Below are 27,730 nucleotides of genomic sequence, written 5' to 3'. Positions count from 1 at the left end.
AAGTGAGACCAGAAGTAAGAGACCTGACAGAGTCAGGACCAGTATCTCTGAGGCGAGAAGTGGCTGAGAAATCAGGGCCTTCTGTGCATGGAGTGTGGCTCCAGCCTGGTAGTGGTGCTGCTGTTGGTGGCAGGCCAGGGAGCCACCCAGCCCTCTAGTCCCAGGCTCTCTGGGTGTTCAGGCAGGAGCTCAGGTCTAAAGCTGGCCTCTCCTCTGCAGTCAGCAGTTAATGAGGGATGGAGAATCAGAGCTGCCTCTTGGAAGCTGAGGGGCAGCAGCAATTATCTGGGTAAGCCAGGGAAGAAGACACAGCCCTTAGGACCTGTAGAGAAAGAAACAAAGCCCAAAATATTGGGAAAGTCAGTCCATTTCTGGCTTTGCCTCATGTGTCATGCAGGCTGGTTAATCAAGATTCAAAATCCATGTTATCTGTGGGATCAGAAGAGCTGACAAAATGCTCCAGAGAAGGTGAGAACTGAGGAGGAGAGGAATAGGGAGGAAGGCAGGATGGAGGGCAGGATGGAGTTGGAGGAGGGAGCTGGAAGCATGGGGCCTGGGATGGGTTGGGAGTTGAAGGAGTTCTGGAGCTGTGAGCTCTTACCAACAAGGCTTTCTCTGGACTGTGTTTCACAAGGCACTTCAGCGATGAAGGGACCTGGGAGAGAGGAAGAGAGTCACCAAGCGGTGGATACGTCCCTTTCTGTCCTCAGTGTCTCTCACCCTAAATTCATTCTGGCCCAGATTTCTGTCTGAGCCTTACCTTCAGTCCTCCTTCACCCAAGCAGAGGTCTTCTGTTACAGGTTTTTGTTCTCCTAAACCTGAGTCAGGGATTCTGCAAGCTGGTTTCCTGCCACTATGGTTCTCCTGACCCCTTGCTGCCCCTAATGCTGATGTCCTCTGGCTCAGCCCAGCCCTAGCCAAGATGGCTTATCACACCCAGCAGGAGTGGTGGGCCCAGCTGGTGAAACCCTCTGGAACTCTGTCTAAGGGGTGGTGTTGCTGCCTCCCTTGGGAGCCTGGGGTGCTATTCTCTGGGGGCAGTTCTCCCTGGCCTCTAGGGCCTGTGTCACAAAGGTCAGGTGTGGCCATCATTGACTCTCCTCCTAAGTCTCTGGAACCTGTTCTCAGAGATCATCCAAAGGCTGGCCTTTGACAAAACTGAAGCAGGCAAAACTCTCCAGTAACTCATTCCCCATTTGGACCCTGGCCCCCACCTCTGCTCTCTGCCCCCACTATTTATACTCCCCACCACCTGGTCCACCCAGGATCTCCCCAACCACACAGCCTGTCTAGGCTGGGCCCTCCAACTTCCTGTTTTCCTTTACTTTCTGAGCAGTGACTACTTTGTTACCTGCCTTGGGATAATACTTACATGTTTTAATAACTATTTTCTTAAGAGCTTTATTGAGATATAATCTACCCATTTAAAGTGTGCAGTTCACTTTTTTTTATTAAGGTATCATTGATATACATACACTCTTATGAAGGTTTCACATGAAACACATTGTGTTCACTACATTCACCCATATTATCAAGTCCCCTCCATACCCCTTGAAGTCACTGTCCATCAGTGTAGTAAGATGCCACAGAGTCACTACTTGTCTTCTCTATGCTATGTTGTTTTTCCTGTGACCCCCCCACACACCATAGGTGCCAATCATAATACCCCTTAACCCCCTTCTCCCTCCCTCCCCACCCACCCTCCCCAATCCCATCCCTTTGGTAACTGGTAACCCCTTCTTGGAGTCTGTGAGTCTGCTGCTGTTTTGTTCCTTCAGTTTTGCTTCAGTGTTATACTCCACAAATGAGGGAAATCATATGGTTCTTATCTTTCTCCACCTGGCTAATTTCACTAACCATAATACCCTCTAGCTCCATCCATGTTGTTGCAAATGGTAGGATTTATTTTCTTCTCATGGCTGAATAGTATTCCAATGTGTTTATATACTACCTCTTCTTTATCCATTCATCTACTGATGGGCACTTAGGTTGCTTGCATATCTTGGCTATTGTAAATAGTGCTGCAATAAACGTAGGGGTGCATCTGTCTTTTTGAATCTGAGATCTTGCTTTCTTTGGGTAAATTCCTAGGAGTGGAATTCCTGGGTCAAATGGTATTTCTATTTTTAGTTTTTGGAGGAACCTCCGTATTTCTTTCCACAATAGTTGAACTAATTTACATTCCCATCAGCAGTGTAGGGGGGTTCCCCTTTCTCTGCATCCTCACCAACATATGTTGTTCCTAGTCTTTTCAATGTTGGCCATCCTAACTGGTGAGGTGATATCTCATTGTGGTCTTAATTTGCATTTCCCTGATAATTAGAGATGTGGAGCAATTTTTCATGTGCCTGTTGGCCATCTGAATTTCTTTTTTGGAGAACCGTCTGTTCATATCCTCTTCCCATTTTATTTTTAACTATAGAATCAGTTTAATGTCTCTTTTTGAAGTCATTTCTTCCCATCAGCCTGGTAATTTTAAGTCAAGTTCACTATGAGACAAACATGAAGTAAGATGACAGGTCATAAAAATAACAAAATGCAAAACCCTAATAAATTTGTAACTTTGGTAAAATATAATTACTTGGTGCTTTTCTTAAGGGCATTCTCCAGTTTCTTCACTTGTTGTTTATAAAGTCTTAATTCATGCTGTGTGGGCCTGGCTTCCAAATCTTTTTGAAGATTCAGTTTTTCACTTAAAAGTGCATCAATCTTGGATTTTGATTCCTTTAGTTGATTCTGTAATGACATTAGCAGGCTTTTATAATTTGGTGACGTATCCAAACTCCTGTAGTCATCTTCTTCTGCCTGACTTTCATCTTCTCTACATTGCCTTTGTTTATGAAATCTTCTTATTTTAGATTCATAGTAATCAATTAGGCAAAGCAACTGTTTATCTGAGATGGTATGAGGAACTCTTTTGCAGAGATAAGCAAACACTCTGTTTTGAGTGACAATGTGTTCCTCCTCCTCCTTTGTTAATCTATAGATATCCTTTTGCAAAGAAGCAATAGTCTCTTGCTGTTCCATTCCTTTTTTCTTATAATGCTGACGTTTTGCCTGTAAAGCTTTATGTTCTTTGTGAAGATCTTTTATTTTATTCAGTTGTTGGCAAGCCCTATTTAGGGATTCATCTTCCAATTCACCAATTTTGGATTTCACACTCTTCATAATTTGTTCCAAGTCATTAGCTCGATGTTCCTGATCTGCTGCTCAGCTTTCTTGTAGCTGAACTTCATTTTTAAGCTGCTGATTAGTTTCTATGAGCTCCTGGATCATGTTCTGTTGACGTGCTGTTCCTTCCATCAATGTTTTCAAATTCTGTCTCATTCTCTGTGATGACTGTTTGTCAAAAATGATGAGATCTTCAAGATCTGTTCTTTTGACTAGAGATAAGGGTCTTAGGCCATGCGTCATCAACTGCACATTTATGCTTTCCCATTCTGCTTCCTCCTGCTGTTTTTCATTCATGAGTCTGTTTGATGATTTACTGGACTCCTGGGCTTCAGAAACTATTGAAGATATAGTTTCTTTTGCAGAATCAAAAGAAGCAGAGATTGGCAATTTAAAAATTTTGAGTTGCCTCAGTCATAGCACATTCCTCTGGCACTTTACACCTGGTCATTCAAGATGATCTAAATGAAATGATCACCCAGTGAGTCTTGCATCTGAAACTGGATCTTCATCTTCCTCAGTCGCGGCCTCCCACCAGCACTGCGCCCGGTCCCACCCGGCTCAGCCGCCGCGGGCCCCAGGAGCGCGACAGGCACCCCGCCGCGGGAGGCCTACCAATCCAGCCGGGGTGCAACACGCCCCGGCTCCGCCTCTGACCGCCGGAGCTTCTGCCCATTTTTTAATAGGGTTATTTGCTTTTTGGGTTTTGAGATATGTGATTTCTTTATATATTTTGGATGTTAACCCTTTGTTTGATATGTCATTTACAAATATATTCTCCCATACTGTAGGATGCCTTTTTGTTTTACTAATAGTGTCCTTTGCTGTACAGAAGCTTTTTAGCTTGATGTAGTTCCATTTGTTCATTTTTCCTTTTGTTTCCCTTGCCCGAGGAGATGGGTTCAGGAAAAAGTTGCTCATGTTTATATTCAAGAGATTTTTGCCTATGGTTTTTTCGAAGAGTTTTATGATTTCACGATTTACATTCAGGTCTTTGATCTGTTTTGAGTTTACTTTTGTGTATGGAGTTAGACAGTAATCCAGTTTCATTCTCTTAGATGTAGCTGTCCAGTTTTGCCAACACTAGTTGTTGAAGAGGCTGTCATTTCCCCACTGTATATCCATGGCTCCTTTATCATATATTAATTGACCATATATGCTTGGATTTTATATCTGGGCTCTCTATTCTGTTTCATTGATCTATGGATCTGTTCTTGTGCCAGTGCCAATTTGTCTTGATTACTGTGACTTTGTAGTAGAGCTTGAAGTCGGGGAGTGTAATCCCCCCAGCTTTATTCTTCCTTCTCAGGAGATTGCTTTGTCTATTCAGGGTCTTTTGTGGTTCCATATGAATTTTAGAGCTATTTGTTCTAGTTCATTGAAGAACGCCATTGGTATTTTGATAGGGATTGCATTTTGACAATATTAATGTGTCCTATCCATGAGCATGGGATATATTTCCATTTTGGTATCTTCTTTAATTTCTCTCATGAGTGTATTATAGTTCTCAGGGTATAGGTTTTTCACTTCCTTGGTTAGGTTTATTCCTAAGTATTTTATTCTTCTTGATGCAATTGTGAATGGAATTGTTTTCCTGATTTCTCTTTCTGCTAGTTCATTGTTAGTATATAGGAATGCAACAGATTTCTGTATTTTGATTTTGTATGCTGCAACTTTGCTGAATTCAGTTATTAGTTCTACTAGATTTGGGGTTGGATTCTTTAAGGTTTTTTATGTACAATATCATGTCATCTACAAACAGAGACAGTTTAACTTCTTCCTTACCAATCTGGATGCCTTTTATTTTTTTGTGTTGTCTGATTGGCTGAGGGGTTTGTCATATATGGCTTTTATTATGTTGAGGTACTTTCCGTCTATCCCATTTTGTTGAGAGTTTCTATCATGAATGGGTGTTGAATTTTGTCAAATGCTCTTTCAGCATCTATGGAGATGATCATGTGTTTTTGTCCTTCTTTTTGTTGATGTGGTATATGATGTTGATGGATTTTCAAATATTGTAAGATTTCCCTTACAACCCTGGAATAAATCCTACTTGATCATGATGGGTGATCTTTTTGATGTATTTTTTAATTTGATTTGCTAATATTTTGTTGAGTATTTTTGCATCTATGTTCATCAAGGATATTAGTCTGTGATTTTCTTTTTGTGTAGTGTCTTTGTCTGGTTTTGGTATTAGAGTGATGCTGGCCTCATAGAATGAGTTTGGAAGTATTTCCTCCTCTTCTACTTTTTGGGAAACTTTAAGGAGGATGGGTATTAAGTCTTCACTAAATGTTTGATAAAATTCAGTGGTGAAACCATCTGGTCCCTGAATTTTGTTCTTAGGTAGTTTTTTGATTACCAATTCAATTTTGTTGCTGGTAATTTGTTCAGATTTTCTGTTTCTTCTGGGTCAGCCTTGGAAGGTTGTATTTTTCTAGAAAATTGTCCATTTCTTCTAGGTTATCCAGTTTGTTAACATATAGTTTTTCATAATATTCTCCAATAATTCTTTGTATTTCTGTGGTGTCTGTAGTTATTTTTCCTTTCCCATTTCTGATTCTGTTTATGTGTGTAGACTCTTTTTTCTTGATAAGTCTGGCTAAGGGTCTATCTCTTTTGTTTATTTTCTCGAAGAACCAGCTCCTGCTTTCATTGATTCTTTCTATTGTTTTATTCTTCTTGATTTTATTTATTTCTGCCCTAATCTTTATTATGTCCCTCATTCTACTGATTTTGGGCCTCATTTGCTTTTCTTTTCTAGTTTCATTAATTGTGAGTTTAGACCATTCATATGGGATTGTTCTTCTGTCCTGAGGTAAGCCTGTATTACAGCGTACTTCCCTCTTAGCACAGCCTTCACTGTGTCCCACAGATTTTGAGGTGTTGAGTTATTGTTGTCATTTGTCTCCATATATTTCTTGATCTCTGTTTTTATTTGGTCATTGATCCATTGATTATTTAGGAGCACATTGTTAAGCCTTCATGTGTTTGTGGCCTCTTTTGTTTTCTTTGCATAGTTTATTTGTAGTTTCATACCTTTGTGGTCTGAGAAGCTGGTTGGTACAATTTCAATCTTTTTTAATTTACTGAGGCTCTTTTTGTGGAGTAGTATATGATCTATTCTTAAAAATGTTCCATGTGCACTTGAGAAGAATGTGTATCCTGCTGCTTTTGGGTGGAGTGTTCTGTAGATGTCTGTTAGGTCCATATGTTCTAATGTGTTGTTCAGTGCCTCTGTCTCCTTACTTATTTTCTGTCTGGTTGATCTGTTCTTTGGAGTGAGTGGTGTGCTGAAGTCTCCTAGAATGAATGCATTGCATTCTATTTCCCCCTTCAATTCTGTTAGTATTTGTTTCACATAAGTAGGTGCTCCTATATTGGGTGCATAGATCTTTATAATGGTTCTATCCTCCTGTTGGACTGACCCCTTTATCATTATGTAATGTCCCTCTTTGTCTCTTGTTACTTTTTTTGTTTTGAAGTCTATTTTGTCTGATACAAGTACTGCAACTCCTGCTTTTTTCTCCCTATTAGTTGCATGAAATATTTTTTTCCATCCCTTTACTTTCAGTCTGTGTATGTCTTTGGGTTTGAAGTGAGTCTCTTATAGGCAGCATTAGACGGGTCTTGTTTTTTTATCCATTCAGTGACTCTATGTTTTTTGATTGGTGCATTCAGACCATTTCCATTTAGGGTGATTATCGATAGGTATGTACTTATTGCCATTGCAGGCTTTAGATTCGTGGTTACCAAAGATTCATGGATAACTTCCTTACTAACAGTCTAACTTAACTCACTTAGTATGCTATTATAAACACAATCTAAAGGTTCTGTTTTTTCCTCCTTTTTCTTCCTCCTCTATTCTTTGTATATTAGGTATCATATTCTGTACTCTTTGTCTATCCCTTGACTAGGGGGGTAGTTGATTTGATTTTGCATCTTCTTAGTGATTAATTGGTCTTCTTTCTTTACTGTGGTTTTATTTCCTCTGCTGACAGCTATTTAGCCTTAGGAACACTTCCATCTATAGTAGTCCCTAAAAATACACTGTAGAGACTATTTGTGGGTGGTAAATTCTCTCAGCTTTTGCTTATCTAGAAATTGTTTAATCCCTCCTTCAAATTTAAATGATAATCTTGCTTGGTAGAGTATTCTTGGTTCAAGGCCCTTCTGTTTCATTGCATTAAATATATCATGCCACTCCCTTCTGGCCTGTAAGGTTTCTGTTGAGAAGTCTAATGGTAGGCTGATGGGTTTTCCTTTGTATGTGATCTTTTTTCTCTCTCTGGCTGCTTTTAATGCTCTGTCCTTTCCTTAATCTTTGCCATTTTAATTATTATATGTCTTGGTGTTGTCTTCCTTGGGTCCCTTGTGTTGGGAGATATGTGTACCTCCATGGCCTGAGAGACTATTTCCTTCCCACATTGGGGAAGTTTTCAGCAATTACCTCCTCAAAGACACTTTTTGTCCCTTGAGTTTTCTTGGAGAATTGATTATAAGAGAGGTGTCAGATGGGTAAATATGCAAAATAAGCTGCAGATAGGTAAGTATTCAAAAATGGAAAAGAAATTCTAGAATCTCAAATCAGCTAGTTTCTAGTTCCTTGCCAAGATAATCTTAAACTGGATTATTGAACAGAATGTATGTGAGCTCTTAGAAAGGAAACGGATAAGCACAATAGCCATGATGGGTTGCAGAGAACATACAGCCATCTGGAAGTGGCATATATGCTGTTCAGGGAAGGTAGTTGTATCTGGGCTTTCACTTTCCAGGATAAGAAATATGCTTTTGACCATGTCAGTTAGTACACAACAGCCTGAGGTCATGCCAGAAAGCCAATTTATAAATTTACCCTGGAAAAGTAGCTCACACAGACAGGAAATAATTAGTACACTCTCTTTCTATAGTCTAGCTCTTTGGAAAGTCAAAATGTAAATAGAATCAATATCATTGATTTCCCATGAGAAATCATAGCTGCAGAGATGGACTTATTGCTTTCAAGATCATCAGTATTCTCAACTCATGTACCCAGACCTGCTTGGGAGGCAGAAAGATGGTTGATGCATGGTCTCAGAACAAGGAAGTTGGGCAAATTAATAAACTGATTGTTTAATAGCACCCAACTAAGAGAGTTAGTTTTGTTCATCTCAATAGGAATACTCAAAGGCTGTTGGGAAAGCTCTGTCTTTTCTGAAGAGTGGTGGGATGAGTATTACTAGATTTGTCGGTGCAACTCTCCTTTTCTTATTCTTCCAAAGTTGATTGATGCATTCTCTCAAACTAGCTACTTGCTAGATGGGAATTAAAATTTGCACTGTGCTCTGACGCACTGTGAGTGGCTTTTGCAGTTCAGCAATGCAATGTGCCTTCTCCCCAAGTGTTAACAGGTACCTAAAAAAATCTTTGAGTATGTATCACATAACTTTTCCCACATTACTCTTATTTCCTACTTTGTAAATGAGTTTTTCCAGCCTTGGTATTATGATAATCTCCATGTACTTTGATTTCATCAAGACTTAGACAGAGTGTTGTGGTGGGAAACAGTGAGCTGGTTGATTAAACCATATTGCTTTTTTGCCTTTTATGTCTTTTTGTTCTTTGAAATATACAAATAATACACAGATAAATTCTATTGTACAATATCCAAACAATACGAAAGTATGCCAAGTAAAATTTAAAAGTTGGCTTCAACATGCTTCCATTTTCACTCTCGGATGTCCACTATTTGTCCTCCACTTTTGGATCTATCTACTATCTTGAGTTTATTAATTATAATTCAGTACTTCTGCTTTTGTATACCTATTTAATCTCCATCAGTTTCAGAAAGGGGTATGTTAAAATCAACTCTAATTATTGGTTTATCTATTTCTTCCCGCATTTCTATCAGTTGTTGCTTAATGTATTTTTGAGGCTGTACTTTTGTAAAAAATTTGGTTGTCTTCTTGTTCTGTTTTCCTCTTATCATTTAACAAAACAATAAACTTTAAACAAACCAACTAAGCTTTCTTCTTGAGAAGTTGGGAAATGAACATTAGGACAAAAATTAAAGAAGTGAGAAGGAAGAAAATGAAAATGTAACCTAAAAACTAATGAAGTGGAGGCTTAAAAAACATAGGTTCACGCTCATTAGGATGGCAATTGTAGAACCAAACCAAAACAGAAAATAACAAGTGTTGCTGAGGATGTAGAGAAATTGGAGCCCTTGTGCTGGTCATGTAAAATGGTGCAGTTACTGTACAAAACAGTTCCTCAACAAATCAAACATTAAAAATTAGACAGGATATTATTAAAAATAATAATAATAAGGGAGAAATGTGGGATTCACATATAAATCAACTATAAAAATCAAACGAATAATCATATCTGACTTGATTTTTTATAATTCATGATGCGTGATCAAAACCAAAAGTTTCTGTGATATGACTGCCCTTGCACTGTTCACCATGTAAGAACTTGTTTGTTATGCTTCAGAAGATTGGAGACTGTTGAGATATAGGCTTGGGGTTGATTAATGACTGTGCATTGAGTCCCCTATACAGAATTTTATTGTTGTTAACAACCATTTGATCAATAAATATGAGAGATGGCCTCTCAAAAGAAAAAAAAATTAGAATTGCCATATGACCGAGCAATTTCACTTCTGGTTATATACTCAAAAGAATTGAAAGCAGAGTCTCAAAGAAATATATGTATTCCAAAGTTCATAGCAACATTATTCACAAAAGCCAAAAGATGGAAACAACCCAGATATCCATTGACAGATGACTGGATAAACAAATGTGTTATCTACATACCATGGAATATTATTCAGCCTTTGAAAAGAAGGAGATTCTGACACATGCGGCAACATGGACGACCCTCATGGACATGTTAAGTGAAATAAACTGATCACAAATGGACCAATACAGTATGATTCTACTCAAATGAAGTACTTAAAATAATCAAATTCACAAAAACAGGAAGTTCAGTGATGGTTCTGGGGGTAAGAGGAATGGTGAGTTACTGTTTAGTGAGTATAGAATTGCAGTTTTGCAAGATGAAAAAATGTACTGTGGATGGATGGGGATGGCATTTGCACAGCAGGGTGAATGTAATTAATGCCACTGAAACATTTACTTAAAAATGGTTAAAATGGCACATTTTATGACATAGCAGCTTGCTGCCCCCAGCCGGTGATCTGAGAGATCCCAGGAGGATGCTACGGTGTCTTTCATAACCTAGTTTCAGAAGTAACGCACAGGCACTTCTGCCACATTCTATTGTTAAAACAAGTCCCTAAGCCCTGCCCACACTCATAGGAGGGGGTTAGCCTCCAGCTTTTAGAGAGGTGTGTCAAAGAATTTGTATGTATTTTTAAATCACCACACATACTAGCCAAAGACTAAACATTAAACACTTCGGAGTGGTTACCTATAATAGGAAGAATAATGGGGATGGGATAAAGGCAACAGATGGAAGGAGGGAAGGAAGGAAGGAGGGAAAGAAGGAAGGAAGGGAGGGAGGGAGGTGGTGGGGGAATGGGGAGGCTAACAAGAGGCCCTGTGTGAACCACAGACAACAGTGTGCCATGAATTGAGTATTTTTAATTCTCTGCATCTGAAGTAAACACACACACACACACACACACACACACACACACACACACACACACACTTGCCATGCAACTTTTCAGGTTTGTTCTATACATTGGTATAAGCACATAAACCTTACCACTTGCAGCTTTTTTTTTTAGTGGTTTTGATCCTGGCTGGGATCTTATACATATTGATCTAAACTAGGCATTTTTTTTTTGAGAAGTGTCTCTGCCCATTTCTTAATTGGGTTATTTGCTTTTTGGGTGTCGAGGCATGTGAGCTCTTTAAATATTTTGAATGTTAACCCCTTATCGGTATATCATTTACAAATGTATTCTCCCATACTGTAGGATGCCTTTTTGTTCTACTGATGGTGTCCTTTGCTGTACAGAAGTTTTTAGTTTGATGTAGTCCCATTTGTTCATTTTTGCTTTTGTTAAACTAGGCTTTTTCACTTAAGTGTGCATCTTGGAACATTGTACCATGTCACCACACAGAACCTGTCTTATTCTTTCATTACTGTGCATCATTCCATAGTCCGGATATACCAAAATCTATTCATCACTTCCTTACTGATGGACATCTGGGCTGTTTTTGTCTTCTTTTTTCCTTTCTCTCTGGTTGGCTAGGTGTCTCTCACTGTCTGTACATCCACCTTTGTTTCTCTGTCCTCTCTGTACTTTCCCATTTCCTATTTTGTCTCCCCTGGAGTTCAAGACTGGGGGACAAGGACACACAAAATGGATTCTGCTACAGGCAGAGGTTGAAACTCAAGGGCAGGCAGGGGCTACTATGGCAGACTTGCTCTTCCATCAGCCTGCCTCCACCTACCAGTGTGTGAAGGATATGATGCAACTCAGCAAACATCCTGGTCCTTGCCTTCAAAGACCTCACGTCTAGCATGGAGACAGACATGTGAGTAACTCAGCCAAAGCAGGACAGCACAGGGTCAGGGGCAGCCTTCCAAGTCCAACTAACTGCTGGGTTTTCATTCCACCCCCATCACTTACTTGATGTTTGACATTGGACAAGTTATTTTATCTCCAGATACCTCAGTTTTCTCATCTGTAAAATGAGGACATAAGAGTCTCTTTTTTCTTATAAGGTTGTTTTGAGAAATAATACCTATCAGGTTCTTAGCACAGTGCCTGGCACATAGTGCTCCAAGAACACTGAACTGCCAGGAAACTAGCAGGTGTGGTCATGCATCAATGGGAGTACCAATTCAATTAAATCCATGTCTTCAGAGGGAGAGATGGGCTCTGGGCTCCATGGGGTTTAAAGAAATCCTCACAAATGAAGGGCATCACCTGAAGGGTAGACAGCCATTTCCCTGGCAGAGCTGGAAGAAGGTATTCAGGGGGCTGGAAAGGTACAAGTATAAGCACTGGGTGGGAAATAGGTGGTGTGTTTGGGGGATGTGGCACCCTGTGACTGGAAGGTCACATTCACTGGCAAGGGGAGGAAAGGTCCTTTCAAGGATGTGTGCAGGCATGCTGGCACAGAGAAGAGGTTCAGGGCCTTTGCATGGACTTGAGCCCCACAGCAGAAGTTGCAGGTCTATCACAGGACCACTGTCAGGGTCGGGCAAGGCTCCAGGAAAGAAGATCCCGTCCCACCATCCTCCTGCCTTCTTCATCAGGGGCCTCCTTCCAGGGCTTGGCCACTCCCAGTATCCAGAACCGCCCACCCCCCCGCCACCCCCAACTGATTAGGAGGCAGGCAGGAGACTCTTTGCGGGGGCTGTGCTGGTGGGCGGTTTTCCCAGAACAAGGAGCAAAGCAGGACTGAGCTGGCGCCAGCTCCCTCAGATATGGACACTGCTGGCTGGTTGGCCAGCCTGCCCCAGTCAGCTTGAGCCAAGGGCTCCCTCAGACTCTGTGCTCCTGCCCTGGGGACTGCGGCACCACACCCCAGGCGTGGGGCGTGTTGCAGAGACAGGCCAGAGGGAGACAAGCCATGCCCGGAGTGGGGCAGAACCTGGCGAGGGCCAAGCTGCGGTTGCTAGCAGGCGGCGGCGACGGGAAGAGGAGCCGCCTGAGCAGGACAAGGCAGGCCACATGGGAAGAGATGAGCTGGAGCAACCAAAGGCGGAGCAGAGCTGCCCCTGGCCCCAGCAGGGCCGGGCCCGAAAGCCTGGCCCGTGGCAGGGTAAGGAACACTGGGCCTGCAGGGGCTGCTCGGGTAGGCACGGGGTAGAGGAGCTGAGATGTCACCTCTGGCGGCTGAGCCTCAGTATTACCGCCCTGCCAAGAGAGGGACCCTCGCCCCTTCGACTCCAAGTCTCCATGCGTGGGTGGCTAGGATGAGTTAGAGCTGGCCTTAACTAGAGCGTGGCTCAGAGAGCTGGCCCAACTCACTTCTCCTGAGGAAACCGAGGCACTGAGGTGTGATGTGAATTTCCCAAGGTCCCAGGGCAGCCGGCAGTGGCAGGGCCAGGACTTCAGCCTGTGTGTTTTGACCCCCTGTATGGTGTCCTTTCCTCTTTACTGCAGCTGCCTCCTCATTCAGGACGTGGCGGAGCCAAGGGTCAGCCCTACAGAGCAGGCCCCCCGCTCTGTGCTGCTGTGGCCCCAGGGCACCCTGATAAGCAGGATTCATACTGGGGTGTGGACAGAGCAAGGGCTCAGAGGAGGCACAGTGCAGGGTTAGAAAGAGTAAAGGACTCTCACCTTCTGACCAGGCCAACCTGCTGCCAGCAGGGCCTTCTCTTCAGTTCCCCAGCTGTAAAACAGGGCAGTGCTGAGAGCAGCCAGAGAATGTGTGAGGCCATTTGGTCTCTGCTGCTCAGTGCGCGATGACCGGCAGGAGACCTCACTCTAGAAAGCTCTTAGAGGCCAAAGGCTGACGGGGTTTTGGCCAGCCCCGCTCACCTGCGGTCCTCCGTGCAGAGTGAGGCCAGTCCTGAGAACGCCGCGCGCGAGCGGAGCCGCGTGAGGACCCTGCGCCAGGCCTTCCTGGCCCTGCAGGCTGCTCTGCCTGCTGTGCCGCCTGACACCAAGCTCTCCAAGTTGGACGTGCTGGTGCTGGCCACCAGCTACATAGCCCACCTCACCCGCACGCTTGGCCACGAACTGCCTGGCCCCGCCCGGCCACCTTTCCTGCGTGGACTTCGCTACTTGCACCCTCTCAAGGTAGGCCATGGGCCCAGTGCCTCGGAGCAGGGGAAGTGGATGGAGGGACTCTGGACGCGGCCCCTGCCCTGACAGAGCTGACACTGGGATGGTCTCAGAGGGAGAGGAGCTAAGGCTGGCTCTTGCGGCAGGGCTGACCCTGGGTTTCTCATGGGGCTGGTGGAGGTGGTGATTGGAAATAACTTCATGAGAATGTGTTTCCTCCAAGAGGAGGGAACTTCACAGAGGCCCCAAGACTCTGGGGTGCCCAGTGGCAGGGAGGGTAGAGGAGCAAGTTCCAGCGCTGGGACCTGGGAAAGGAAACTGCACTCAGAAGGGACTAGGTTCCGGGGGGCAACACCTTATCAGACAATGTCTTGGCGTCCTCTAGACTTCAGCCTAAGAAAGTATCACTCTAGAAGCAACCAAGGGCAGGGGGTTGAGGGGGTGGAGCAACAGTAGAGGGAGAGGGGAGGCGTCAGGGGGGAGGGAGGGCTTCCTGCAGACACCACTTACCAGACCACCACCTATGTTTCCTGAACCTCAACTCTAGTACATGTGAACAGGAAGATAATAGGAGCCTTCTCTTCCGAGGCATGAAGTGAGATCGTGAATGAAAAGTAAAATTTGCCATAATCATCACTGCAAAAATAGCTAACATTTGAGCACTAAACTTATGCCAGGAGCTGGGCTAAGTATTTAGTACACTTTTATCTTTTACTCCACACAAGAACCAAATGAGGATTACTTTACAGATGAGAAAGCAAAGCTCAGGGAGAGTAAGTGATTAAATGAGGTTTGGACCCAATAGTGTCTGACTTCAGACCCCACCCTTGCAGCCACCAAGCAGACCCAGGCCACGACACTGTAGGTTGCTGGCTGCAGAGTGTAACTGTGTTATGGAAGAAGGGCCATCTTGGCCTTCTGAGGATAGCATTGTAATAGGGTCAACTTTATTTTTATGGAGAATACTTTTTACCACCTCTCTCCCCTAAATATCAGGTTCTGAAATGTCTTGAAACTTGAGATTTTTTTCTTTCATGCAAATATAGCTAAAATGCAAGAATTTGAGATAAAATGGGGGCAGCTCTGAAATGCTGACAGTGGCATCTGGGGTGGCACAGCAATTTCCTTAGCTGCAAAACTGTGGTCAAGGTAAGGCCCTTGCATGTAGGAAGTGATGGTAAATATGCTGGAGAATGAGGGCCAGGTGAGGTCTAAGCCTCCAACAGCTTGGTACAGTGGGGTAGTTAGCCAGGAGCCATGCCCCTTGGCCACAGGGGCAGGGGCTGTCAAGAAGAAGGCATTTTCTGGGACTGTCCATGCTTCTGTTGGAAAGATAGACAATCCCCAGCTTAGAGGGAGTGGGGAGCACTAACATCTGGGGCCAGAGGCACTTGAGCCAGGGGCTGGACAAGAGGAGGTCAGGACTTGTTTGGTGTCAGGAACCTCCCCACTGCACAGCCCCCTGGCTGCTGCCAGCTCTGCCATCCACCTCCATCCTCACTGTGGGGGCTCCTCTCTGGGTCCATGGTTCCTCACATCTGCCAAGCTCAGGTGGAAAGGAGAATGTGTGGGGCCGTAAGTGGTCTGAGCCCGAGACCACTATCAGAGCAGGTAGGGTAGGAAAGGACCTCAGGAAACGGGTGGGGAAGGCCAAGTTTTGGGTGCCAAGAACTATGAGGGGCTGCAGTAGTGAGCATTACTCACTTCTCATCCCCATGTCTTACAGAAGTGGCCGATGCGATCTCGTCTCTATGCCGGAGGCCTGGGCTCTGGTCTGGACTCCGCCACAGCCACCACCTCAGGCCAAAGAATGAAGGAGGCAGAGGCTGGGCCCCGAGTCTCTGGAGACGCTGACGCTCTCCTTCCCACCAGGCCACCCTCATCAGCTTTTGATGACAAATGACCCTCACAATCACCCATTTGTCCTAGACTGCAGCTCAAGCTTAGGGACCTGGATGCTCCCCAGGCCCTGCCTGTCTTCTCTTGGACTCACCCATCCAATCTGACACGGGCTCCAACACGCAGACCAGGCAAAGCGGTGGGCACCTTTGTGATACAGAGTCCTCAGGAGCTCCTGGGAGCAAATCTTCATCCCTGCACCCAGGGGCTGACACCCTGGTTGCTCTTCTGTGGCAGCTACAAGAGGAAAGGGTTTGATAAGGTTGGAAGCTGGGTTAGGGCTCTGCCCCTTGCTTTTCTCCCCTAAGGTTCCAGCAAACATTGCTGCACAGGTGCAGAGGTAGGGGCCTAGGGTAGCAGCCACCATGGGTGCTGATGGGAAAGGTAAAGGCCAGACAGTCCTCAGCAGCTGTGAGTGTGAACCGAGCTGGGTGGGGTCACATAGGCAGAGGGGAGACTGAGAAAGGGAACATGCTTTGTTACTGTGCCACAAGATGCTTCCCCAAAGACAAGGAGGAATTTAGGATTCTTGTCTCTGCACTACAGTCTTCCCAGCTGCCCCTCATCACCATATTTCCCTCTCTCTGGGTCCAGCAGTCCTCCACTCTTTTCTTGAAATTAGTTATATTTACAGGTTAAGCCATAAAGCTTACATTGCTTACATTCCAGCTTCCGGAGAAACTTTCAGAGAGTCCCAGCTGCCTAGTTTGAGATGATCTTATGCTAGAGGCAGGTCTACCTGAACTGAACCAGACAGCACCTTAAGGCCTTGCATATAAAGGATATTGGTAGACCCTATTACATCCTTGAAGGACTATAGAAGGAGAATGTATATCTTTTTACAGGAGATGATAATTAGTCTCTTCTTTCCATTATGTTAGAAACCTAACCTCCAGGAAAAACAAGATAGGCCTGGGTTCTGTGGGTTCCTTGTATGATTTTAGCCTACAGCCTTACTGGCTCTGCAATTATTTCTACGATTTGTCTACAAATGAGCTCCTAGGGCCAGCTCCTTCCCACAGGCACAGGCCTCCCAGATGCTCCCTAAGTCCTGCCATGGGGTGCCAGAAACCTGATAGAGTTTGGGTGGAATCTGTCTATGAAGAAATAATTTGAGGATTAATTAGGTATAGATTCTCTGCACCTACTGAAGTAATTTTCCAGATCAGATTTAGCTTCAAACCAAGTACTTGAAGTCCAGACAGATAAGAAACCATCTTTTTGTTAAACTTCAGGGTCTCAGAGCAGAAGGGGATGGGCCAGGCTGCCTACAGTCCCAACAGGGGTAGCCTTAGAGCCACCATTGCTGTCATGAAAATAAATGAGGTTCTGGGCAGGCTGTGAGTGCTGGGGGTCTGGTTCCTCCACAGGGGTGTCCAAGGAAGCAAGAAGAGGGGGCTAAGGGGGTGACTCAGCAAGCTGGGGTGGAGGCACAGAACGTCCCAGTCATGGCTGCATCCATGGATGTGGGAGAGCAGCTGGACTGTGGCTGGGAGCCATGGGGAGAAGGCCTCAGCCAAGGCTGAACTCATAAATCTACCAAGTCTGTGCTGAGGGGCCTGGAGAGTTTGTGCAGAGCTGCTCTGGGCAGCTGGACGGGGCCAGGCAGGGGCAGAGACCAGGTGTGGGTGGCCATGTGCACAGTGTTCTTCACAAGACCATAAAAGTCCAGCTGGAATGTTCTATTTTTAAAGCCAAATAACAGTGTATTCCGGGATGAGTTCAATGGTGGTAGGAAGAGGAGCAGATAATTTCCTCCCGAGCTGGTGGCACACTATCTTTTTCTACAGCTGGAACTGGGAAATCTGGCTTTGGGTATGCACTGGGGATTCCCCATAGCATGGGACTTCTCCGGATAACCGAGGAGACTTTGATTTGGAGCCTGCCCCACCCCACCCTCAGACTGCAGCCTTTTTCTAGCCTTTTAATATAGAGCCCACAGGGCTGGCCACTTTATGCCAGTAGAGGAGACAAGGGGGGCAAAAGTAGAATGAAGCTGGTAGAGAGCTGGGGAAGGACAAGTACCATGATTATGAGTTTCTACAGCTGCCTCAGGCTCTGCCCAGGCAAAGCTATTTCCTTAGTGCCCAGGACAGGCCTGTGGGGTCCAGAACCTGTGATCCTCAGCCAGAAAACACCCCTAACAGTCAGGCCAGGGAGCAAAGGGTTGAGAGAAGGCAGGTAGAGCCAAACAAAGGCAGAGGAAATGTCAGGTTGGAGACTTGTAGCCACAAATGAACCAGAACCAGGAGTAATCCCCCTTCGCCTTCGCAGCAGAGGAAGAAAAACACCTGCTCACTGGGAGATTTTTTATTCTCACCAGGGCTAGGGGACATGGGGTGGACGAGAGCATTTGGACACAACTGAGATTCATGTTCAAAGACTGCTTTTGTTTCCTGGGAATAGGGGCTCCAAAAGGGTACAGGAGCACAGATGACAAAATGACACTAAGGTGCCTTCTGATGAGCAGCTGGATTGAAGGCAGAGGCTTAGATGGGCTGTGGGAGGAGCAGTACTGCGAAAGGAACATCTAAGTGATAAAGTGCAGACTGAAGATTTAGCAAATTGGGAACTAGAGTAATCAGAAATAGAAGATCTAGCCTTCTCCGGAAATTTCTTTTTTTACTCCTCTACCTAGGATGTCAGATGGCATTGCCCTCTCTCTTCTGTGGCACCAGCCCTAAACCCAGGTCCCCTGCAAGCCTGGTATTCTAGATCAGAGGTTGGGAAGCTGTGACCAGTGGGCCAAATCCAGCACTCCCACCCTCACTATTTTTGAAAATAAATTTTTATCGGAATACAGTTGCACCCATTTGTTTACATATCACTTATGGCTGCTTTCCTGATACCACAGCTGAATAGAATAGCTGCAACAGACTGTAAAGCCTAAAATATTTACTATCTGGCCCTTTACAGAAAGTTTGCTCTAGATCAGAAGTATTCAAAGTGTGGTCTCAGATGCAACTCGAGATCAAAAAAGTAAATGATCTGATTTAAAAGTGGGCAGAGGACCTAGTTAGACATTTTCCAAAGAAGACATTCAGAGGGCCAACAGATGCATGAAAAGATGCTCAACATCACTATTCATCAGAGAAATGCAAATTAAAACCACAATGAGGTATCACCTCACACCAGTCAGAATGGTTAGTATCAAAAAGACAAGAAATAACAAGTGTTGGGGAGGATGTGGAGGAAAAGGAGACCTCCTACATTGTTGTTGGTGTACAATGTAATTTGGTACAGCCACTATGGAAAACAGTATGAAATTTCCTCAAAAAAAAAATTAAAAAACAGAAATACCATATCATCTAGCAATTCCACTTCTGGGTATTTACCCCCACCCCCCAAAAAAGGAAAAACTAATTTGAGAAAGGGAGGGAAGCAACCTAAGTGTCCATTGATAGATGAACGGATAAAGAGGATAGGGTATATATATATACAATGGAATACTACCCAGCCATAAAAAAGAAGGAAATCCTGCCATTTGTGACAACCTGGATGGACCTAGGGGACATTATACTAAGTGAAATAAATCAGAGGAAGACAAATACTGTATGATTTCACTTATATGTAGTATCTAAAAAACAAAACAAATGAATGAACAAAACAGAAAACAGACTCATAGATATAGAGAACCAACTGGTAGTTGCCAGAGGGGAGGGGAATGGGGAGATGGGCAAAATAGGTGAAGTGGATATAAAAAACTGTGTGATCTGGGAAGTCTGTGAGTCCCTGAGACCCTTTCAGTGATTTAAGTGGCCAATACTATTTTTATAATACAAGATGCTGCTAGCATTTTTTCACATTTATTCTCTTACAAGTGTAATGGGATTTTCCAGAAGCCATATGACATGTGATATTACAACTACAGAGAGAATGTAGAAGCAGATAGGAGAATTCAGCTGTCTATTACAACAGACATTAAAGATGTTTGCAAAAATGTAAAACAATGTGACTCTTCTCACTAAATATTTTCCAATATGGAAAATAATTATTTTTCATATAAACATAACATACATTCACATATAATGGGTTAATTAATCTTATTTGAAATAAATATTTTTAAAATCCTACTTTAATTTCTAATATGTTTTAATTTTAGTTTCTAATTTATTTTAATTTCTAATATGTTAAATATCAATAGAAATAATCCACATAAGCAAAAACTCTTCAAAGTTCTACTTTTTTAAGAATGTAAAGTGGTTCTGAGGCCAAAAATTTTACAATCTCTGCTGTAGAATAGGTTGGTGATGGTCAAGGAATGTTCCTACCTCACCCCCACGACCCTGTGAGTGACAGCTCTAACCCCCTGCCTAGGACAGACACAGTGACCAGGCCCAGGTCATCCAGGGACAAAGGGATTGGGGTGAGGGGGCAGGCCTGGCAGCATGTGGACAGAGGCCTGGGCCCCGCGTCTGCATCACAGTGAGCTCTCCTGGACGATGAAGGTGGGGCTGCTCCCCTGGCAGGCTGCGGCTGCCTCAGGCACCACCATGGCTTCCTCGCCACTGCTGCCCCCCAGCATCCCGTTTCTCATCTTCTCAGGAAACGTGGTGGTGTCCACGGACAGCTCCTGGGGAGCACAGAGCAAAGGAAGCCCGCGGGCTGAAGGGCAGCCAAAGGGTGGTGAAGGGTCTCCAGCTAGACGGCAGCTCGGCAGGGGGCAGGGAGGCAGGGAGCACAGCCCTGGGCGGGTGGAGGCCAGCAGCCCTGAGTCTCTCCCTCTCCGGGCTGAGACCCCTCTGCCCACCAAGCCAGCTCTGCCCGTGGGGAGGGGCTGGGCAGCTGCCGTGGGACGGTGCAGGCTCATGGCTCAGGCGGATTATCAGAGAAAGGGGTGCTCAGGGAGGAGAAAGGAAAGGGGTGGAGGGAACCTGGAAGGTCTGGCAGTAAGCAGCCTGGAGAGGGGAGAGGGGGGCCATGTGGGCCAAGAGGCGCTACCTAGCTGTAGCTTTTGCAGTGAAGTCGCTTCTGCCAGGACAGGGGCAGGAGGGCACCGAGTCTGGGCAACACGGGGTAAATGGTCCGAGGGTTCAGGGTCCGGCCCCGCATTCCCCTTGAAGGCAAAGGGGCTTGAATCTCCTACCGGCGAAGCAGGGCACACCCAGCAAGCTGTCTGCTCTTGGGCCACGGAGCCCCCCACCCTGCCCACCTCCCAGAGCTCAGGTAAGAAGCCTGGCTGTTACAGACACCCAAGAGCCCAGAATTCCCTGAGCCTCAGACTCCAGATTTCCTGAGCACCCTCCCCAGCCCATCCTATTTCACTGTGCCCCCATCTCACACCCCCTCACCAGTGAGCAGACTGCCTGGTCCCCCCCACCCCTGCTGGACTCTTGCACAAGCCCAGATCAAGATCACCAGCCACTGTCAAGATTTTAGTGGGGACAGAAGCAGGAACTAAGCACCAATGCCACTGAATAAATGGAGAAGTTATAAAGAGTCAGAGACAACAGACTTTTTTAACCTGAAAAAATTATGAAAGATTATGATCCAGTAATCAAGAACAGAAACAATCCTCCACATTAAGGATGCTGCAAGGAGAAAAACAAGTTGAGTAAATCACCCTGGCCTAAATGACAACAGTTGTATCAAGACTTTGGTGGGTCAGAACCTCTAGGTTGGGTCCAATTTGGATAAAAATAGATCCTTTGCACACATCCCAGAAACCACAGCTAACTGCACAGTGGCTAGCAGAGCCCCGGGAACCCTGGAGTTCTAGTGAAAATACTGGTACACTCTCTGTAGAGATGACAGGGCTTGGGGAGGGAGCCAGACATAATTGATGCACTCCTGACAGATGAATATAAAACTGTCCAGATCTGATAGGCTCTGAGAAGAAGTGCAGTAGCATAAGCCAGAAATTGAAGCAAAGCTCAGCTATAGCTGCTGAGGCATGGGCATGTGCTAAACCAGCTGGGAAGGGCTACAGCTCATCGCAAGAAGCCATTGGCCCTGACACTGGGAGGGCTGCCAGATGTGGGATGTGCCTGTCAGCAAAGCTCCTCTTCCTTCCCAGCCAAGGCTGCTTCAGTGTGCCCCGCAAACACAGCTGTAATACTGGCAAGCAAGTGAGGCTCTCTTTGGACCAGCCTCACCAAGTGTCTATTGGCAACAGCATGCCAGCACCATTATTTCCCTGGACGTAAGGGGCAGACCAGGACAGACCTATTTGCTTTTGACCCAGACAGGTGAAACCCTCATAAGTTACTATAAAATGAATTATCTATTGTGCCTTTGAAAGATAGAACTGTATATGGAGAAAAATGGTGTTATTAAAAAGTTATGAAATCCTAGGCTGCATTCTGGTCACAACAGGCCCCAGAGTGAACAGATTTTCGTGGGGTTCTTGTTTGTGCTAACCATGGCGGGAGTTGAGGGAAAAGACTGGATTGCCCATTTTGAAAGTTAGTGTCCCTTTGTAGAAGAGATCTTGATGTTGCCAGTCCTCCCAAGAAACCAGCCATTAGAAACACTACCAGTAAAGTAATGGTTGTGTTATTAATGCCATGCTTATTTAAGACCTAGAACAGAAAGGGGCTGGTTTTGTGAGTATTAAAAGAAGCCAGAGCCATCCGTAGCCGCCCAGAAAGAATAAAAACCCTAGTCAATCATTATATGTTGGTCCTCCTAACACTCTTCTAAGGAGAAGAAAAGTGTTCCTTCCAGCTAAGGAAGACATAGATTGCTGGGGCTTTATGCCACAGCACCCTTACTGGGGGATTTATTTTTATTTTTTAGTGTACGAGGTCAGAACTGGATTACTCGGCAACCCACAATATATAATCTGACAAAAACATCCATGTTGAAATACCCTTCTAGCTCTATCAGAATTTTCTCCACTTAAATTTACACCTAAGCCAGGGAGATCATCTTGTTTGAAACAACTCCTAACTCTTCCTCAGTTGCAACACTTTGAAAGAAGGTGACCCTGATCATGATAGGAGGGCATCAGTGGAGTTCATCGATTCCCCCACAGCCTCTGTTTTCTCCCAACTGCATGTGATCCTGGGTGATTGTCTCATTACCTAGTACAATAATTGCTGTTTTTATAGGTCTTTCATTCAATTTTTGCTCAGTTATGGCAACTACACAATTTATACAAGGCATTTCCCCAGAGATACTATAAACAAACATGAAGAAAACAGAGCAGGAAAAAAAAAACTTGGGTTTGTAAAACACACGTGACTGACTGCTGAAGAAGAAATTGCCTGCCTTCTAAGACTCCTGCATGAGTGCCATATTTTCTAAGAAAAATCAATGGACTTCTATTTCTGACAATATGGTGGACAAATGGTACAGAACACTCAAGATGATGGGTAAAATATTAAAAACACATTTTTAAATGCATTACTGGGATAGCAAAAAAGGAAAGGAAAGGAGTAAGAGAAGGGATAAGAAAACATAAAACCAGTAAGCCAGCACAAAGGCCCAGCATTACCTTGGCAATATCTGCAGGCTGTGGGTTCCGAAGGCCAGGGCTTTAACAGGTCAGATTTGTGGACAAGAGACAAACCCCAGGGCCTATCCAAAAGAGAAAGTTGGGCCAGAGACCCTGTTATAAATCTGGGATTCCCAAAAGGCAACACCCTCAGTGTATAAAAGAGAGATGGTACTTGCTCAAACAGACCTTGGCTTAGAGCAGTGGGAGGGAGTCTCCCGGAGATTTCCAAGCCTTTAAACTTTAGGGGACAAAAAAAAAAAGTCTAAAAGTTTCAACTGGTCTCACTTTACTAGTGTGTCTAGGCAGAAGCAAGTACAATTCTTCTCTGAAGAACATTCTTTAAATTCAGGCTTTGAAGGATTCCTGTGGATAAAATTGCAACAAACTTGTGCTCATGGCAAGCAATTGTAAAACGCAGAGGGAAACATGCCACCATAAGCAAGTGACAGCAGAAACACTGAACTGTGGAATCTCTCTTACAATGACTGTAGATATTATAATTTTTAGGTATGGAATATAAATATGTTTCATATGTTTAAGGAAATAAAGAGTGTTTTGAAAACACAATGTAGAAACAAGAGGCTAAAAATGACCAAGCAGAATTGGGAAAAATAAGAATTTGTGGAAATTAAAAACTATTGTAATTAGAAACCCCATGGATGATTAAAAGCTGCTGAGGACAAAATTAGTAAATCAGAAAACAGATGTGAAGAAATTAACTCAGAATTCAGTACATTTGGACAAAGAGATGGAAAATAGAAAAAGAAGAATAAAATATAGGAGGATATCTTCATGAGCCTAGAATAAGGCAGTATTTCTTAGAAAAGACACAACAGCAGTAACCCTAAAGGACAAAATTGGTAAATTGTGTTAAATAACATTAGGAACATCTATTCATCACGAGATGCCATTGAGAGAGAGCAAAAGGCAAGTTCACAAGCTGGGAGAAGATACTTGCAAACATCAATCCAAAGGGCTTGTATTGAGTATATATTAAAAATCCCACAGAGCAACAGGGGAAAGACAGATCAGCTTTAATCAGGTTCCTTTCTAAAGAGGGTATCAAGCGATCAAAGATGGTCAACTTCAATAGTATTTAAAAATATGCCAATTGAAATCACAATGATAAACCACTACACATTCACCCAAACGGTTAATATCTGTATTCTTAAATCCAGCAAGTACACTTCACAACATGAGTGCACAAGTGCATTAAAAGATACAAACAGGAACGCTCACAGCAGCACTGTCTGTAATAGCTCAATATGGAAACGTGTATTCCTTTCCGACGCTGCTGGGCTGGGGGCCTCGCGCAGTCTCTTGGCCAGGTGGCGCCTCAGCAAGGCTCTGCCAGTAGGGGGTGCTAGAGGAAGCCTGCAAAACGGGAAGAGGGAAGGGATTGCTTCTTGCAGTTTGCTTCTCTGCGTCTGATTGTTAGGGTGACAGCTCCTTATCCCCTGCAGTTGCACTTGGGTAACCAGCCTTTATTGTGCTCTTCAAAGAAGCCGCACCTACTTCCAGTACTCCTTGCTCTGAGGCCGGAGGTCCGCCTCCCTGGGGCTCCTCTTTCAAGTGTCTGAGTTCCAGGAATTCCCCTTTTCCCTTTGTTAAACACCGCCCTTCCAGCGACTTCCCTCAGCTGCTGCCTCTGTGTTTCCTTAGCATTTCCCTTGGACTTGTGCAGTTCTTACATTAAATTCCCTCCATTAAAATAACTGGTGTGGTTTCTATGTTCCTGATTGGACCCTGACTGATATGACAGCCAAGTTTTGATTCTTGTGGCATCTGACCTTCCTTCCGACCAGGAATGCACTGAACATCATTCCCCTTTAAATAGGAAACTGAGGGCCGCAGCAGCGCTCACAGATCCTCCGGGCCTCGCTTGGCTGATTGTCCACGGCGTTGTCACATGATTACAGAAATTACCCAAAGCCAAAGAGAGCAGAAATTTTGGGGTGTTTACTGCTGTGACCGCCTGCCAGGAGGACAACTGGGATCACACGAGCCCTTGTGAATGCTGTATGGCCGGATGCTTTTCTCCCGTGAATGTGTGTGGGAAAACGGAGTCCTCCCTAACGTTTCACAACCCGCCTCAGCTAAGGTGCTTAGGAAACTGAGTTTGAGAATATGTAACTCCAGAGGCACCCATGCTATTTGTTACTACGGCCATCATTGCATATGGGTGTGTTTGATAACGTCACTGGGAGGTCTGATTCTTTAGCCTGATTGTAAACATGTTCACAGAGCTGGCCCAGTAAAAGAACAAGAAGGTTGTGTAATTTGTAAGCAAAACAACGTGAGCTCAGACTTTGACAGGCCATAATCCTTCAGTGTTCTTCCCCAAGCCAGCTTGTACCACCCATTATGAATAATTATAAACTCAGCCCGCCGTCTCTTCCCCCCAAAATCCCTCCTGGTATACAATTTTCCTAACCCAGCTAAGTACACTCTCCCATAGTTCCCACCATTTAAGTGTGTTTCAGTAAAGCAGAACACAAGCCACTTATTCAAAAATCTATTTTTACTTACACTTTAAACCAGACTATGCTCATAAGATTTTCCTAATGTATAAATTCTAGATTTTGTTTCTGCCCAGAGGCATGATCCAACATCTTGGGATCTCAGCTCCTGACCTCAAATGCCATTTCAGCCAGCACTCCTGTGGTCAGTCCTTTACCTTGTCACCGCCAGTAACTGCACCATCTCCAGAACCTTTATTTCAAGCCTTCTGATTTGATGTTTGACCCCTATCTGCAATCCCTCCATCTCACTTAGGCTCAGGCTTGCAGTCCAGTATTTCTTCAATCTTAAGACCTCTGATTCATTTGCCACTTTCTGTTTTATTAACCTTCTTCCCTTGTGTCCTGACTTCCTCTTTACTCATCTAAGATTCCATGTTCCTTCTGACAGTTTCTCTCTTGCAAATACCCTACCCCTTGCCCCTCTCCCTCTTTGTTTTTGCCTGGCAACTTCCTGACCGGGTACTATCTTCCCACTCCAGGCCTTGCCTGAACATGGCTGGAGATGACCGTACACCTGTCTTCGCTGACTTCCCTTGATGTTCTTGCCATAAATCTCAAATGGGCATTCAACACTCTGCGGCCACTTTCCCCAATATGTTTTCTTCCCCATATTCTAATATATTTCCCTCTCTTTTTTCTACTCCAGACCTCTCAGCTTGCCCTCACCACACACTGCAGGGAGGAAAAGTGAGCCATTAGGCGGGAATTTGGCCACTGACTCCCACACCCACCGATTTCCTGGCTGTGTGCCGTGCTCACAGTGGATGAAGCCTGGCCTCTCTGGGGGCCAGGACCCCACTCCCTCTTGCCCTTCACTCAGGGATGAGCAGGGCCTCACTCCTGAAATTACTCCCTCTGCCTCCTTCTGCATCCTTAGCTTTTCTGTCACCACTCCGTTATTTCTCCCACCTATATCAGCATAGAAACACTCTCAGGAATTATAGCTCCCATTAAAAAAACTCCCTCGATCCCATATCCCCACCTCACTAGCACCACAGCTCTCTGCCCCACTGAACAGCAAAACTACAAAAAACAAAAAACAAACAACTCTCCACTGTCTTTCCTCACCCACTCACTCCAACCAGGTGCCCACCTCCACCTCATCTCTAAAACTGCACTGGAAAGGCCCTCGATGGCCTCCCTTTTGCCAAAACTGATACTAGTTTCTATGGCCTCACCTACGTGTTTTGTTTTAAGCATCATTTGACCCTTTTGACAACTCTGTCCTTCTTGAAACACTTGTCTTCTCTAAGTTCTCTAGCCAATTGTTCCTTCTCTGCTTCGTCCTGGCTCCCTGTCCCCTGCTCTAATTCTAAGTATCCAAGCAGCACGGAGAAGATTAGCAAGGTAAAAATCGCTATAGGAAAGTCAAAAGGCAAATGACAAAATGGACAACAGCTGTAAAGGAAAAACCTCAGTTTGTCCCATCCTCTGTGGGGAAAAATCCAGTTCTTCCCTCCTGTGTGTTTTTCTCTTGTGTGTCTCCCTTACCTTCACAGACAACACTTCACTTCGGACACTTCTGGTCACCAAATATGTGGGGGTTTTCCCCACAAAACAAGCAAGTCTCTGACACCAGCTGGGTGTCCTACAATTTAACTCAGTCTCGACACTATGTACCTGGAGCTAGTGTCCAATCCCACAGATAAAGGCTGAGTCCCACAAGGCTGCCCCATCCCCACCCGACTTCTGATGCTAGTTGCAAGCTCAGGTTATCACCTGTGCTTCTGACCAATTGGCTATAGACCCCCTCCTCAGGTTGATTAATTTGTTAGAGCAGCTCACAGAACTTAGGGAAACACTTGATGTGTACCAGTTTATTAAAGGATATGTTAAAGGCTACAGATGGACAGCCAGATGGAGAGATGCACAGGGTGAGGTCTGAGAGGGTCCCAAGTGCAGGGGCTTCTGTCCCTGTCACCCTCCTGGTATGGATGTGTTTGCCAGCCTGGAAGCTCCTTGAACCCCATACTATCAGGATTTTATGGAGGCTTACTCAT

At 44.7% G+C, this 27,730-nt stretch overlaps 2 protein-coding genes and 1 pseudogene across 2 annotated transcripts; 1 reads left to right on the top strand and 2 right to left on the bottom strand.

Moving 5' to 3' along the window:
- Positions 1–18: 18 nt before the first annotated feature.
- Positions 19–27,730, bottom strand: LOC118970713 (uncharacterized). Its single transcript, XM_073217998.1, has 7 exons — positions 27,727–27,730; positions 24,720–24,894; positions 24,448–24,582; positions 23,206–23,288; positions 15,862–16,004; positions 602–655; positions 19–322 (listed from the first exon to the last, which is right to left on the bottom strand). The coding sequence occupies exons 1-7, from the start codon at positions 27,728–27,730 to the stop codon at positions 245–247; spliced, it is 672 nt and encodes a 223-aa protein (XP_073074099.1). The 3' UTR covers positions 19–244.
- On the bottom strand, positions 2,497–3,752 carry LOC108391178 (centrosomal protein of 70 kDa pseudogene; annotated as a pseudogene).
- Positions 12,588–15,906, top strand: TCF23 (transcription factor 23). The gene is made up of 3 exons (XM_017650680.3): positions 12,588–12,900; positions 13,641–13,883; positions 15,595–15,906. The coding sequence occupies exons 1-3, from the start codon at positions 12,709–12,711 to the stop codon at positions 15,769–15,771; spliced, it is 612 nt and encodes a 203-aa protein (XP_017506169.1). The 5' UTR covers positions 12,588–12,708; the 3' UTR covers positions 15,772–15,906.

This window comes from Manis javanica, chromosome 1, assembly GCF_040802235.1.
Source record: "Manis javanica isolate MJ-LG chromosome 1, MJ_LKY, whole genome shotgun sequence".
NCBI classification, from domain to species: Eukaryota; Metazoa; Chordata; class Mammalia; order Pholidota; family Manidae; genus Manis; species Manis javanica.
This window is presented reverse-complemented; position numbering and strand designations above follow the sequence as displayed.